Raw genomic sequence first — 16,111 nt, forward strand, 5'->3', positions numbered from 1 at the left:
TAAGTGCATTAAAACAATAGTTACACTCATAATACATAAAGCATTCAAGCTATGAAAATTGCAAGATCTAATCTAAATTTCAAATTTTTGAATTAATTATAAAATATCTGTCTATGTACATAGTTGCCATTGTAACTATGTAGAGTTATTTATAACATTACTATAATTTTATACTACATATAGGTACATATTATGTGAATAAAAAGGTCTATATTTAAATATAATCCATTTACACTTCGAGATCTTTCCCTTATTTCAAAGGTTAATATAATAATACAATAAAGAACATAAAATATTTTTCTTTCCTTGCCATTCCTCTTGGGAAAAGTAAGGTCTGGTGTTATAATTGCATTTTAGGTCAATTAAAAAGCATATACAAATACATTTTCTTATTTATTTAGTGGATTAATATAATATTTTAATAATAAATAAGAATTTTATTTATATACATTATAATATAAGTGGTTCGTCTGTGACTTTGAATTAAAAAAAAGCATTTGTAAAACCTACAAAACGTATAAAATGCTAAATATGTATCTGTTGGTATAAGAAGGAATCATCATCAAAAATATAACCACATATTTTGAATACCAAAACAAACTAAAACATATTTAAAATGTTGTACATACAATGAATATATCCACAGCTTGACGTTGTGTGCGCAAATTATGCAGTAATGCAATTGATAAATAATTTAATGGCCATATTGAATTACCGGTTTTACAACTAGTATTGAACCTGGCAATGACTTAAATAGAAGTGCTATACATAAATTGAATATAATAAATTACTATTCCAAGCACACTTCCTTTTCTCTTATTTTATTCCGGCATTTCATCAAACAATTTTTTTCCTACATTTTATTCATATATGTATACTGTATCTTCGCGTTTTCCTCAACATTCAGTGGCCAATGAACTATGTATATTGAATAGCACATAGTACGATCTTCTGGTTTCTCCGATACTACCTTTAATTGATTTGTGATAGAAAAGTAGACGTATCTGTCTGTCGTTTCCGTAAAAAAAGAAACAAAAATCATAGTTGCTTGCAGGTGAAAATTGAAATGGTAAAGATATTAAAATAAATATTTATTTGGTTTAAACATAACATCAATCCAATTACAAAATTTATCGTGAAAATATTATTTCAATAATTTAAACAGAACGTCGGAATGGGGTCCTTCTTATGGTTATATTATTAGTTTCTATAGTACCAATCGGCGGCATAGGCATACGGCAAAGAGTACGGTAGAGTTAATGCAGAGCTGACAGCTGGGGCATAATCTTGGTAGCTCAGTGAGGAACCGTAAGCATATCTGTAATCTGACACTGTAGCGTATGGTACAGCTAAAGATGCAACAGATGGCAGTGGGGCTAGTGGTGACACTGGTCCCACACCTACCACGGGAGCGGCTCCTGGAGCTACAAGGGCTGCAGATGTCAACGGTGACGATAGATAGCCATTGCTTATAATAACGGCTGGGTCCGCAAATACTGCTGCTATTAATCCTGTTACGATTACCTAGAAAATATTTATTTTTGTTATAAATAAGTTACTGTGCTGGGTTACTGTTTTTAGATGTGTTTCGACATTAAGTATTAGTAAAAATGTAAATATTTAGAGCTACAAATTACTAGGTTTTAAGCGAGGATTGCTTTCTTCATTTGATTACCGTCAAATAAATCGAAAGTAATTGAAATAGAGCTAATGAATATTTGTTTTTTGTTTCATTGGTGGAAACAATTAATAGTATTAACTACTAGTGGCACGCTAAAATCTATTAAAATTCACATCATCGATTCTGATAAGTTATTTTACATGAACAAGCAATTTTGCTTTTCCTGATTTAAATGTATTCATTAAATTAATATAAAATAACTAAAAGATATGTAATGTAAACTTAGTATGTACCTAAAGAATATTTCATATTCTTTACATACTACATATTATATTTATTATTCATTTCGTTCGTCTTGTACGAACGAAATGAATAAAGTTATTCTAATTAACAATTAAAATTGAGTTCATTGATCTGATTAGTGACAAAGATGCCCTAAGTATTCATGGTAAACAGCTGTTCTGAATTTTAAAAGTTATTAGTTAATTGGGAAAAACCTTACCAGTGTAGAAATCATTGTGAAATTGAAACTTGTCTTCACCGTCTGTTCCGACGGTCAACTGATGGACACTAATACATTCTAGCTTATATATTTTTGACAGAGTTAATGGGAACAAAGTGATGAATAGACATGTGTATGTGGATTTGTGAATTCTATTACCAAGGCCTTCGTGAATGGTTTTCCCGTAAACAAAAGAATATATAATATAATATAGCAAATATGGTTGAACTAAAGTATCCGAAATCATCTTTTCTTTAACTGCCTTGAAGTGACGTAAATGCTTAAGAATTAGAGTTAAATTACAATGACCGACAGACTGACAGACCAAAGAATTGGTTCGGTAATTCATCAACCATTTCATATTTTAATTTTTAATGTTTTCACTCGACATTGGAAAGGTTATGACTGAAGGTTCATATTGTTTATATTTCGTGAAATGTGCGCTTTGACATATTTTTATTAATAGACTGAACTTGCCATGTTATTGTTGCTACGGTATATACAGAAACAAAATGATGATATATGATATTACTAAGATTTATATATTTTTTTTTACATGGTGGCAAATAAAACTCTATTTCTATTTCTATATGTTATACAAAATGTATAGGTACCAATAAAGTATATTTTGTATAATGTATAATGATGTTTTTTTCGCAAATTACACAATTTACTCGTCCAGATTTGGGGTCAATAGACTTCGAAATTGGGTTGTCTGGTAAAAATCGGGAGATCTTGGAATTGTACCTCCAACTGTTAAGTAATCTTAGTTCGTGCTTCGAATAGTAGGTTGAAGCTGTCTGTTTTGTATTCGACCTCTTTCAGATTATTTCGATTTTATTAAATCGGAGTTTTTAAGTGACGGATTGCATTAGCATTAATGGTTTAATCAAGGTTTAATTTAAAAATGAACGTCACTATATATTTTGGCAGTGTCAATTGATTTTTTTTGAATTCTTCTAATATAATCTATATATACATATATATATAAAACTCAAAGGTGACTGATATAGTGATCTATCAACGCACAGCCCAAACCACTGGACGTATCGGGCTGAAATTTGGCATGCAGGTAGATGTCATAACGTAGGCGTCCCCTAAGAAAGGATTTTAGAAAATTCATCCCCTAAAGGGCTAAAATAGGGGATGAAAATTTGTATCATGTAAATTTATCTTTTCCACGCAGGCGAAGCTGCGGGCAACAGCTTTGTTATAAAATCTAATGTTAATATAAGCCATCACATACAAACTAAACATAATTATTTTCGTTTGTGATTAAGTAACTTGGCCAGCGTGGTGAATTACGTAGTGAGAACATAAAGGTCATCGATAATGATTCAGTTAGGTGGTAACCTGTTATGTGGTAAATAAAAAAAAATGTATCTGGCATAATTTATTAGCCTATATGCAATATGCTCATTACGCATTAAATAAATCCATCAAGCCGTGTATCATGTCCGGGTTCTTCAAACGTAGTACGTGTAGGGGGAGGCGTATGTGTAAGCGGAGTAAGCGACGGGGGAGTAGGCACTGTACGCTGGGTAGGCGAGGGGCGCGGTGTAGGCAGCGGCTACCGGCGCGGTGTAGGCAGCAGCTACGGGCGCGGTGTACACTAGCGGCTTGGCGGCGGCGAATGCCAGGAGAGCGAGGAAGACCAACTGTAACATGAAATGTTTGTTGTAGAGTTAGTTGATTGAAAAAATCCTTCGATAGAAACGAGTTTTATAAATCGATGACGAGATAATATAATTAAAACACATATATGTTTGCCCATAACTGACATTTTGTTTTTGTGACATAACAATCACCAAAATTAAAGTATGTGTATATTATTATTAAACAAAAAGAACTAGATATTACATATTATCATGTGTATCCCTACACTGTTCAGTCTAAAAAAAATAATTTAATTTGAGTTGCGTTTTTGATCTCACCGAAGGTGGACGTGTACAGTTCTTGCAAAAAATCAGTGACTCACCCATCCAACTCTAACCGCAACATCACAACTACCTGGCAAGTCGTCACTATTACTTATCTTTTAATCTTATTCACCGACGCATATTGTCATTTAACATGAATAACAACTGCGCCGCTTGTAACAAGTCACTAAAAACAACCTTTATTAAATGCTGCAAATGCGAACTTTCATACCATCCCATATGTGTTAATGTATCGAAAATATCTGAAGAAATTAAACAGCATTGGGCATGTCCTTCGTGCTTATGCAAGGAACCGAAGCGAGACAATACAAACACGCCGGTGCGCAATAATAATTTAAGTGACGAGCGCGACAACGTGACCATCCGTCCCAGCGGCCGCCGACCGATTGCTTCGTCGCAGAGCCCGTCGAATGAATCATCTGTTTTGTTATCGCTCGCAAACGATATTAAACTCCTTCGCTCGGACATGAGTGAATTAAAGGAACATATGAAAGCCGTTACTGATCATCTTTCCAATTGTAGCACTCGCCTCGACGACTACGAGACTCGAATTAAAATTCTAGAATGCCATAGCAATGAAATAATTAATTTAAACAAAACTATATCGAGTCTCCGTGAACAACTGGAGTCACAAAACCAAACATCGTTAAGAAACGAAATCGAGATCTCCGGCGTCAATGAATTCCCCAACGAAAGCCCGCTTCACATAGTTAAAGTATTTGCCCGCAAAATAGGAGTTTCTTTGGAGGACAACGACATCGATTATTCTACAAGGGTGGGGCCCCGGCGGCGCTCGCCTAAGGATACCAGTGATACACCGCCGAGGCATCTCGTCATCCGATTTCTGCGCCGGCTAAAACGCGACGAATTCCTCAAAGCAGCAAAAAGTAGACATGCACTATCGTCATCCGATATTGAAGTCCCTGGTGCGCCAAAGACACTGTACGTTAATGAACGGCTTACTAGTTCAAATCGCCAGTTATTTCGTATCGCAAAGCTTCGCTCAAAAGAACGTGGGTATAAATACTGCTGGACAAAGAACGGCTCTATTCTTCTGCGAAAACAAGAAGGAAATCCATCAATCCTCATTCGGACCATGCAAGACCTGGAATCGGCGCTCGGTTCCCCGACCTCCGAAAACCAATAACTGCAACTATGGAGCGTTCCAAGGCAACACCGTAAAATTCCTCAAAATTCTTAATTATTATTATATAATAACAGCTAGCACTTTTAATTTGCATAAAACTTATGTTTTAATTAATTATCGCATGAATCTTCTTGTATTATTGTTACGTTATACCTTTAAAAGCATGCAGACACGCATCATATATCACACACAACACACTAACCACAACTCTCTATTTTACACAAATACCCAACTCACAAACACTCTTTATCAATACTGTTATCTAAGTAATACCTTCAAATTCACGCAGACACACATTCTATATTACACACTATACACACACTACAACTATTTACTTTATACATATTATACTCAACTCACAAACACTCTTAATCAATATTGTTACATAATATGCACTACCTTTAAGATCACGCAGACACACATCCTATTTTACACACTACACACCAACCATAACAATTTATTTTATACCAGTACTGAATTCTCAAAAAATCTTTATCAACATCTGCATCGTTACAAAGACATCCCAAAAACTAATTTTTCGTGTGCAAGAATTATTCATATACTTTTCTGCATTCCATCTTTTCTCGCACGTTGGCATTCCACAGCACTTCATATAAAGCAACTCCACATCGTTATACTTTCATTCGTTTTAATTCACATCTATGGCTGTAGTTAATATTATTGAAGATTTAGATAAATACTTACAGGTGGAATGCTTTACTCTTGAAAACACAGAAGATTGCAGAAAAAAGCTTTCCAACACACGACTTAACTTCAAATTACTAACGCTCAATGTAAGAAGTTATCAACGCAACTTTGATGATTTTGCAGTTACTTTAGTAAACCTCAACCTTAATTTTGACATTATCGTTTTAACCGAATGTTGGCTTTCTGATGGTACAATACTAGATGTTTTACCTGGATATACTGTAGCTAGGACAATTACACAGAACAACAAAAATGGCGGGATAATTATCTATCTGCGAGACATCTACACCAAGACCATTTTACAATCGAACATAACTGACTCCGATAGTCTCCTCATTCAAATTAACACAAATACCGTTATACTAGGGCTATATCGTTCTCCTTCTTACTCAAACATAGACAGGTTCTTATTCTCTCTAGACGAAAACTTGCGTACATTAAGCAGATACCAAACAGTAATGGTTGCAGGGGATATTAATATCGACATATGTAATCCGGCTCATAACAAACTAAACGACTACCTGAATGTCATGGCATCGCATGGGCTTGTTCCGGTCATAAACGCTCCGACTAGAGAGAATGCGTGCTTGGATCACATATTTATTAAATCACCCTTTGGGCAATCTGGTGCTGTATACAAATGCTCTATAACAGACCACGACATCGCTATTGCTGCAACTACAATCAATCATAAAGAGAGCCCCTCTCCTCGTATCCGATGGAAATTTTTTATCGACGAGACAGCGGTTACTAATGACGTCAGTAATTTAACGTGGTCAAACGTACTTTCATGCAGCTATCTTAATACAGCAGTCACTATATTCACAACTCTAATACTAAACATCATTGATAAACACTCAAAAAAAGTTCACATAAGTCGTAATAAACAAAACATTAAACCCTGGATAACTCCGAATCTTATCAAATGCATAAAACGTAGAGATAAACTGCACAGTTTCACCAAAAAACATCCCTATGATGAAAATATGCGTCTCACTTACAAGAAATACAGAAATGTTTGTAACAAGCTTCTATTCACACTAAAGTCCGAGTACTATAGCAAGCAAATAGAGGACACCAAGCATAACCCAAAAAAACTCTGGAATACACTCAAATCTATCATACATCCTTCCGCACACAAAAATGACCCGATAAAACTAGCTAATGACACACACAACAACACACTAAATTCACTCAATCACTATTTCACGACAGTTGGCAAAAATCTCTCTAATACAATCTTAAACAGGCTCTCTGCAACAGAACAAACACTCACAAACAATCACTCACTGGCCACCCCGTCGATAAACTCTTTTTTCTTCCTCCCTACTGATGAATCCGAAGTCGACAAGTATCTCTCACAGATTAAATCCGATAGCTCGCCTGGACCTGACGGCATTACGGCACGTTTATTGAAAAAAATAAGGCCTTTTATTGCTAAACCTCTTTCCCACATATTTAACCTGAGTTTAAGTTCAGGCTCATTCCCTGATTGCTGGAAAATTGCAGCCGTAACCCCCATTCATAAAGGGGGGCCAGTCGACATCCCTGAAAACTTCAGACCCATCGCGCTATTAAACATCTTATCGAAACTTCTTGAGAAGATAGTTAACAGAAGACTACTTAACTACCTAGATAAACAAAATCTTATTAGTGACAGGCAATTCGGATTCAGAAAGGGTAAATCGACGGAAGACGCTGCCATGCTGCTAACTAACTCAGTGGCCTCGCATATACAAAATGGCGAACAAGCTTTGGCGGTATTCATCGACCTAGCCAAAGCGTTCGATACCATATCGCCGAGTCTGCTCATAAAAAAGTTAGAATCAGTCGGAATAAGGGGCCTTGCGCTTGACTGGTTCTCTAGCTATTTGACTAACCGCAAACAATATGTTAAAATAGACGGGATAGCGAGTGAGGTCTTACCAATTAAATTTGGCGTACCGCAGGGCAGCATACTCGGTCCCACCTTATTTACCCTGTACATAAACGAAATAGTAAACTTACCCCTAAATAGTGCTCAAATTATATCCTACGCAGACGACACAGCCATTATATTCCATTCTAATGGATGGGATGAGGTGTACAAACTCGCAGAATCTGGACTCCAAACTTTAGCTAAAGCTCTTGATAGAAATCTCCTAACTTTAAATATAAAAAAAACTAAATTAATTGCTTTTTCCAAAACACAGGCATCGAAACCAAATCAAAATCTCCAAGTTAAATTTCATACGTGCAACAATCCTGAATTAAACAACTGCGACCAAAACTGTACTATAGTGGAACGTGTAAAAACTATAAGATATCTCGGAATCATACTGGACGAAAACTTATCATTCAAATATCACATCGAAACATTGTCTTCGCGAACTAGAAAACTCATTTATGTAATGAAAAAACTGCGAGATTGTGCTCCTCTTCCAATTCTCACCTCCGTATTTCACGCGCTCTGTCAATCTATTCTGCAATATGGCATATCTGTTTGGGGGGGTGCAGGAATAACTAACTTCATCACTGTGGAGAGAGCGCAAAGAGCCGTCATAAAGGTGATGCTGAGAAAACCCTTCCGCTTCCCAACAGCTGACCTGTATAGCGAGTTCGCAGTCCTAAGAGTCAGGCAGCTCTTCGTTCTCAAGGCTGTGTTAACTACTCACAGAACCTTAAAAATAAGAAAAGACTTTAAAAAACTCACCTCAAGGCGTACATTCTCACTGCCATGTCCTCGTGCATCCTCCCTTTTAGCTAAACGATGTCCAAAATTTTTGTTTCCTCGGATATACAATAGTGTCAACAAACATTGTAACATAACACTACTATCGAACTACACATGCAAGAAGGTCATAAAGAAATGGTTACATACGCTGTCTTTTGAAGAAACCGAACAATTACTTAAAGGACCACTGAGCTGACACACACTATAACAATATGCCTTCACCCACAAACAATGACACACACACACAAACACGCACTCACTCACACACACACACACGTGAACACACACACACACACACTTAAACACACACACACTATCACGAACACGCGTGCTCCAAACCGCAAAATAATGTACTTTGTTTTTCTTTTATTTTATTTTTTTATTAATTGTATTAACTTCCATTACATTAGATTATTTACCTACTTGTTAACTTTCTACTGTCCATAACATATGTATATAACCAAGAAGCGCAACTCAGGGTCCCAAGACACAAGTATTTCACTTAGTTTGGGACCCACTGTCGTACATTAATTGTAAATCATATAATGGACAAATAAATTTATTTCATTTCATTTCAATATTATGTATTATGGATAAAAAATAAAACAACAATATAAAAATATAAAAACAACAATATAAATTAAAACTGAAATGCATGAACAAATGAGATACGTTACATGTTATTTACATAAGCACTAGTACACTATCAGTATTGCACAATAGTATAAAAGAACTATGTATAAGTTTTGAACTTTGAACTAAAAATTGATATAAAAGCACTTACGTATTTGAACATTTTGATGGTTTGTTACAACTGTTCACAGAACACTGATTGTTGTGGAGTCTCCTGCTAGTATATAAAGGACAGTGGTGACACCCGATTCTTGGCTCCACTTCGGCACTCTGCAAGGACAACCGATCAGGACTCATACGCGACTTGAATAAACTTAGATTGCACATCATTGTTTTCTTATACAGGGTGTTTATTACGTTTTTAAATGACCTATATTATGTGAAAATTAGTAGAAGTAATTACAGACAATTAAATTTTTACTTGATATTTATTTCATGATAATTAAAAAAAATTGTAGACCTACACTGTTACGGTCAGCGCAATTTAATTAAATAGTTTCGTATCTTAAAAAGTTATATTCGAATATGTATAAAAAAACTATGATTTTTTTCTTTCAAGCAAACAACTTGATTATTTTCAGAGGCTTGGTTCATTTCTTTTGATTTGCATTTATACAAAAAATACAAAATTAATGAAACAAAGTATCTTTAGAGAAACCCTTAATAATATCAGCTGAAGAAATTGTGATGTCATTGCATAAGCTCTCTCAACCTAATGAACATTGAACACCCTGTTTGTTTACGATTCTTCTAATCGTAACAAACGAATCTGACGAAGCGTAGAACATTCGAGGCGTACGGAGCCGCATTCAAATAAATGTACATCCTTAAAGTGATGGATATTAGGACACGAAAGATCCTTGAACTTGACATTCAAGGTTCAACGAATATTTATACGGTGTAAACAAATATACCGTAAGTATATTGGATTTGGTTATTCAACCAAGTAACGACGTTTTTATAAGGAAAAGTTGAACTGAGGGTAAGTTATAAACGAGAAGAATATAATAATATAGAAAGCAAAATTAATTTCAAATAAAATTTGAAACTAATCCAATCTTTATAGATATTAAAGGATTTGAATAGAAACTATTAAATAAAAACTCTTTGTTAACAAGTTGTTGAAGAATATTACAGTTATTCTTCTTAAAGTTTTCAGTTTTTTTATGGAATATTCAAGATTTCTTCTGTTGCTTTATAAAAAAATATTATGAAACATTAAAAAAATGCATACACGATTATTAAAGTCCTAATTAAAATATCTGCATTCTAAAATCATTCAATATTGAGAAGATATTTTTAGTTACCATGTTTCAGTGAGTTTCGGTTATTTATAGACGTTCAGGAAATGGAACAATATTGAACAATTTCACACATAACTCGGTCATATCGCAAGTTCACTTCAAAAGGCTCTGCCGTTGTCTCGTGACCTTTACCTGTCAATATACGTGTAAATGTCGTGTTAAATATATGCTTAAATGAGTTTTCAGGTCATTGCTTGTGGGCAGGGAACGTGACGTCAGCGACACATCTTCGTCCAAGCGGATTCCTTAAACAATATGTTGTATGATGTCACCTATGGCTCAGCACCCTATTGTTATTATTGGTTTTAAATAGAACTTAACATTCATCACGTATTAAAAGTTTATTGATTTATATAAGTCAGAACATAACAATATGGACAGAGGTTTTTAAGAAGTAAATGAATGAACTTGGAACCACTTTTACTTTATATTTACTAAACCTATATTTCTATTTGTGTTCACTACATAGTATAAGACAAAGTCGCTTTCTCTGTCTCTATATCCCTATGTGTGCTTAAATCTTTAAAACTACGCAATTTATTTTGATGCGGTTTTTTAAATAGATAGAGTGATTCTCGAGGAACGTTTAGTATATAATTTATTACATTTTAAACAAAGCGGGCGAAGCCGCGTGCGGAAAGCTAGTAAAAATATAAAACAATTTATTAGCAATTTCTTCAATTAATTTAATTTTTAAGAGTAAATTTATTATAACTGTCTTATAATAATCTGATAACTTGAAAGCTATAGAAATAGACACAAATGAATAGGAAAAAAATCTATTTTGAAATGTAGCCATTATATCCATTTTTATATCGATAGAGTTGTAACTCATCAAGGTGATAAGAAGTAATAGAATCACCCTACTTGGTTCTATTAGGTACTATTACTCTTCCACTAGTTAGTTACATACTTCATTATTATTTAATATATTATGAAAAAACATATAAATAAGTGAACAATAAAAAGCTCTACACTAGACGACCAAGACACACTTGAAAGCAAGCTTTGAAGTGGGCCTTTTATATCTTTAATAATATAGAAATATCTTATTTCATCGTATTTGTTTATATTTGAAGCAAGAAACTTAATGAATTATTAATTTAACATGTGACATTATTCTTGCATTATTCTACGTGAAATTTGTAATAATAAAACAAGAAAGTAAAAAAGAAACAACATTTTAAGATAGCACAACCATATTTTATTCGTAACTAATCAGTCCTTCGTTTCGTAATTTACTTCAGGAAAACTGGTGCTCTGTAAGCGGCGGAGATAATAGGGGCAGAGTAGGCAGCGGCGACTGGGGCAGTATACGCGGCAGCAACAGGGGCAGAATAGGCTACTGGTGCGGTGTATGCTGCGTAACGAGCGGCATAGGTAGCGGCAACGGGAGCGGTATATGCAGCGGCAACGGGCGCGGTGTAGGCAGCGGCAACGGGAGCAGTGTAGGCAGCAGCAACGGGAGCGGTGTAGGCAACCGCTGGGGCAACCACGGGAGCTGGATAAGCCACGGAATGAATGCCGGGCTTAGCAGCCACGACGGTGAGAAGAGCAGCGAAGACTACCTGAAAAGAAGATAAATTCTTAGATGTCTTTAATCTCTAAAAGCCTTAGGCTGTATTTATTAGGTACACATGATTACAGCTACTATAAGATCAAACTTATATAAATCTAAGCATTTTGATTAAGATTGTGATTTTCTTCAGTAGGACATTTGTGTCATTTCAGTAGGAAAATTTAAATTCAAAATGTTGTATTTTTTAACTAGGTACTTACTTGCTTGAACATTTTGTTTTTTGTTAGATCTTGATGGCTATTATCAAGAGAATGATGCTGATTGCAAGTAAGTTAACAGTTTAAATAGCAAGATCGAGGGATAAAATTATTCTCAACGTTGTCTTGTTTGGTGGTTTGCTAACAGCAGAGAGCGACAGTACTGCTACACATTCAAGACAAGCATCTTGGACGGGCTTATGCAAAAGTGAAACAATGGAAAATATTTACTTGAGCGTATCATGCGTTATAACTTTAAATTGAACAAACATTTAAAAGAAAAAGTGTGTTTAAATTATCCTTCAAAAACGTGTTTCATTTATTTGTTTTTCTTCTAACATTTATTGAATGTCTAAGTTAAAATAACATTTGTATAAAATAACAGAAACACTGTAATGTTTAAGAACTATATTAAAATCACAGATAATATAATACTATACATACTAGTTAATACATTGTAATTACTTGTATAGAATTATATTATATTTTACATTGTAACATGTAATTTGTTATAATATTTATGATGTGATATTATGTTACGATATCGTAATATGTGAGTTATTAATACAATTACAATTGTAATTTTTGGCTTAATTGCCCACTTCATTTTTTTTGTTCATATAACTTCAAATTTACACTCTCGCATACACCATCCATCTCAGCATGCAAGGCTCACTCCACGCATTGCGTCAGGGGTCACTCCGTGCGTGTCTGGGTTACAACTTACGTTACGGTTGCATAGTGGAGGTCAATGTGCCGATTTAATGTGGATCTAGGCGTTACTCATTATTCTTGATGTTTGTGATGATATGATGCAGGTTGTCATTGTTATGAATGGTTTAAGGTTTTTATTTACTTTTCCAATGTAGAGACTCATTTTGACGTGGTATTTTAATGTTAATTTTAGTTTATGCATGTATCGAATATCGTACAATTCATTAAAAATTTTCAAAATATACTAAACTAGCGACCCGCCCCGGCTTCGCACGGGTGCAATGCTGATACTAAATACACTACAGAAAATGTGAACGTTGTACATATAAAAACATAGCGGCCCGCTCTGGCTTCGCACGGGTATAAAATAGATAGCCGGCCGGTACCGCCGCAAATGCTACGTCCCGCAATTTTTAAATCTGTAATATCTTCGAAAATATTCACTTTAATCATACGGTGTAAAGGGCCATATAGATCTATATTAAATGAACAATGTATTCAAGGTATTTAATTGGTTAAGGATTAATGCTGTATTGGTTAAAATCGCATCGAAAATTAGCCATTATTTGTCGTAAAAAGTAAATGACAAAAAAAAGTTATTGTGGATTATCCATAAGAGATAGACATATACCATCGCGGACTTTTCTGTAAACCTTTTCAATGTGTACAATACTTAGTACATTATTTTGATAAAACTCGTAGGGTTCAGCCTGCGTTTGCAATGTAAGCGGAAAAAATGTAAATTTTTACGACATCACATTAGAAACCTCAAAAATAACAGTACTTCTCCACTATTTAATGGATGTTATTATACATATAAACCTTCCTCTTGAATCACTCTATCTATTAAAAAAAACCGCATCAAAATCCGTTGCGTAGTTTCAAAGATTTAAGCGTACAAAGGGACATAGGGACATAGGGACAGGGAAAGCGACTTTGTTTTATACTATGTAGTGATAGTGATTACATGAATTAGTTAAAAGACACAAACAAAAGGATATAAATTATAATAAAAAGGATTAAAAAGAATCCGATAGACTGTATATAACCTACACAGCTACCTACACTTTATAGATTTACTTTATTAATTACATCGAATTATTATTAGCACGTTAAATCTTTTAAATGTATGATGAAGCTTTATCATTTTTAGAGGAATTTCGAAACAATATTCCTAATACCTAAATACCTCGCGACCTATTAATCAGAGGTCAAAAGAGGTCATTATAAAATTTGTTTGTGATAAAATAATCTACAAAAATGCCTCTGGCATTTATTAATAAAATTAACCGTTTTTTCAGTAGAGCTTTCGGAGACAATTCACTAGGAATTTTTCTACAGATAAAACCTAAAATGGCTGTACTACAATATAATTACTGTTTTTATATGCCTTTTACATATAACTACATTTATACATGATCTTGTAGGGTTTGTGATTGACCCCTTGTCAACAGATTACATATTCAAAGAGTTCTCTCCCTCGAAGGCCGGTCTCACAAACGCACACGAACCTTCAATTTGTATACTATAAAGAACCACTTGTTGAATCAACGACATCATTCGATTATCAGACGTCGATAACACATTATCAAAATGTTTAAACTAGTAAGTATCTCCGTAACAAGAAAAAATTATTATTTCAAATTAAAACTATAATGTTAACTATATACACAGTGATTTAAAACAAACATATATATTTAACGTATTTGTTAATCTAATGTTCATTTAAATAAAACAATACTTACCTTTATAATGCGTCGTATAACGTAATTTTTTTTTGTTATGTTTCGTCAAATTGTGGTTAAAGATAAATTATGAAATTGCAGTTCCTGTTCGCTTGCTTCCTGGCCGTCGCCGCCGCCAAGCCCGCCATCGTGCCAGTGGCATACACAGCAGCGTACACCGCTCCCGTGGCAGCCGCGTACACGGCTCCCGTCGCAGCGGCGTACACCGCTCCCGTTGCGTACTCAGCGTACACCGCACCTGTAGCCTATTCCGCCTATAGCTACGCTTCCCCATACGCTTACTACCTTCGTTGAAAATCTTAACAAAATATGACTCGAAATCCGACATTCAGCAAATATGTTATTAAATGAGTGATCTGTTTATATTCTTGTATTATTTATTACGCTATTGTTATATGATAAAACAATATTATTCAGGAACTGTGACTTGTCATTGTAATAATGCTATTTGATGCAATTCCTCACTAATGGTCAGATTATGATTTAAATTTCATTTTATATTAATTGGCAGGATAACGCAAAAAACCTACAGTCGTATTGGCTGCAAATACTCAGTATTTGCAAGGGAATCCAATCCTACAGGAATCAAATCCACGGAACACAGAATCTTAAAACTTTGATATAAAGCTACGTTTTATAACAGAGCCTTTAAATTAAAAATAATAAAAATTAAAAACATGTTTAAATGGAACCCTTAGTGCGATAGTCCAACTCGCACTTCTTTGTTTTTTTTAATGCAAAGAGATGTATTTTGTCGTCAAAAATCAAAGTGACCTTTTGATTCTATTTTTGAGACACAAATATTTTTGAGACAAAAATAAATAAATAAATAAATTGCTCTGTGTAGACCCGTCTATCGTACCTATACTACTAGTTGAAATGGAAAAATGAACAAAATGTAAAAATTCTGACAATTATTTGATGCGATTTCGTCGATTGCTTCAACAATATTGCGTTGTTTAACTTTTATTATAAAGTTAAGTTAAGTTAAATTGAAACGGAGCCTCTGACTCATTTGGTTGAACCAAGCTAAATTGCGTTTTGAAAATTACATCCATTTACGCGATGCAATTAGCACAGAGAAGAAGATGCAGAAAATGTTGGGCTCTTTTACTATTTTACCGGCGACATACATAGGTAGCCCAAGTCATACGCATATATTATATATGCGCAAGATGCATGACATATGTTCCTCATTATGGTCGGCCTGGATCTATTCATTACATTTACATGTAATCCAAAATGGATGTAAATTATTCAACTGCTGCTTCCCAGACTGATTAAAGTGATCGGCTCGACATTACCACA

At 34.5% G+C, this 16,111-nt stretch overlaps 4 protein-coding genes and 1 long non-coding RNA gene across 6 annotated transcripts in view; 2 read left to right on the top strand and 3 right to left on the bottom strand.

The window, feature by feature from the left end:
- The window catches only part of LOC149484046 (uncharacterized), a 130,502-nt gene that overhangs the window by 26,794 nt on the left and 87,597 nt on the right, over nt 1–16,111 (top strand). The window lies entirely within an intron of this gene.
- Nucleotides 1,077–2,205, bottom strand: LOC149484051 (uncharacterized). Its single transcript, XM_089702053.1, has 2 exons — nt 2,124–2,205; nt 1,077–1,524 (listed from the first exon to the last, which is right to left on the bottom strand). The coding sequence occupies exons 1-2, from the start codon at nt 2,136–2,138 to the stop codon at nt 1,201–1,203; spliced, it is 339 nt and encodes a 112-aa protein (XP_089558179.1). The 5' UTR covers nt 2,139–2,205; the 3' UTR covers nt 1,077–1,200.
- On the bottom strand, nt 3,504–9,560 carry LOC149484052 (uncharacterized). The gene is made up of 2 exons (XM_089701629.1): nt 9,416–9,560; nt 3,504–3,781 (listed from the first exon to the last, which is right to left on the bottom strand). The coding sequence occupies exons 1-2, from the start codon at nt 9,425–9,427 to the stop codon at nt 3,590–3,592; spliced, it is 204 nt and encodes a 67-aa protein (XP_089557755.1). The 5' UTR covers nt 9,428–9,560; the 3' UTR covers nt 3,504–3,589.
- Nucleotides 11,774–12,479, bottom strand: LOC149484053 (uncharacterized). Of its 2 annotated transcripts, none has more exons than XM_089701617.1 (2): nt 12,348–12,479; nt 11,774–12,136 (listed from the first exon to the last, which is right to left on the bottom strand). In XM_089701617.1, the coding sequence occupies exons 1-2, from the start codon at nt 12,357–12,359 to the stop codon at nt 11,807–11,809; spliced, it is 342 nt and encodes a 113-aa protein (XP_089557743.1). In that variant the 5' UTR covers nt 12,360–12,479; the 3' UTR covers nt 11,774–11,806. The 2 variants fall into 2 exon arrangements, with proteins under 2 accessions (XP_089557743.1, XP_089557742.1); XM_089701616.1 differs by having other exon boundaries at nt 11,774–12,132; nt 12,344–12,479.
- On the top strand, nt 14,622–15,181 carry LOC149484054 (uncharacterized). Its single transcript, XM_089701628.1, has 2 exons — nt 14,622–14,663; nt 14,885–15,181. Exons 1-2 carry the CDS (start codon nt 14,652–14,654, stop codon nt 15,095–15,097), a joined length of 225 nt encoding a protein of 74 aa, XP_089557754.1. The 5' UTR covers nt 14,622–14,651; the 3' UTR covers nt 15,098–15,181.

This window comes from Colias philodice, chromosome 12 (genome assembly GCF_061535455.1).
Source record: "Colias philodice isolate Cphi_HAF_F1 chromosome 12, ilColPhil1 Martin Lab GWU primary, whole genome shotgun sequence".
Taxonomy (NCBI): domain Eukaryota; kingdom Metazoa; phylum Arthropoda; class Insecta; order Lepidoptera; family Pieridae; genus Colias; species Colias philodice.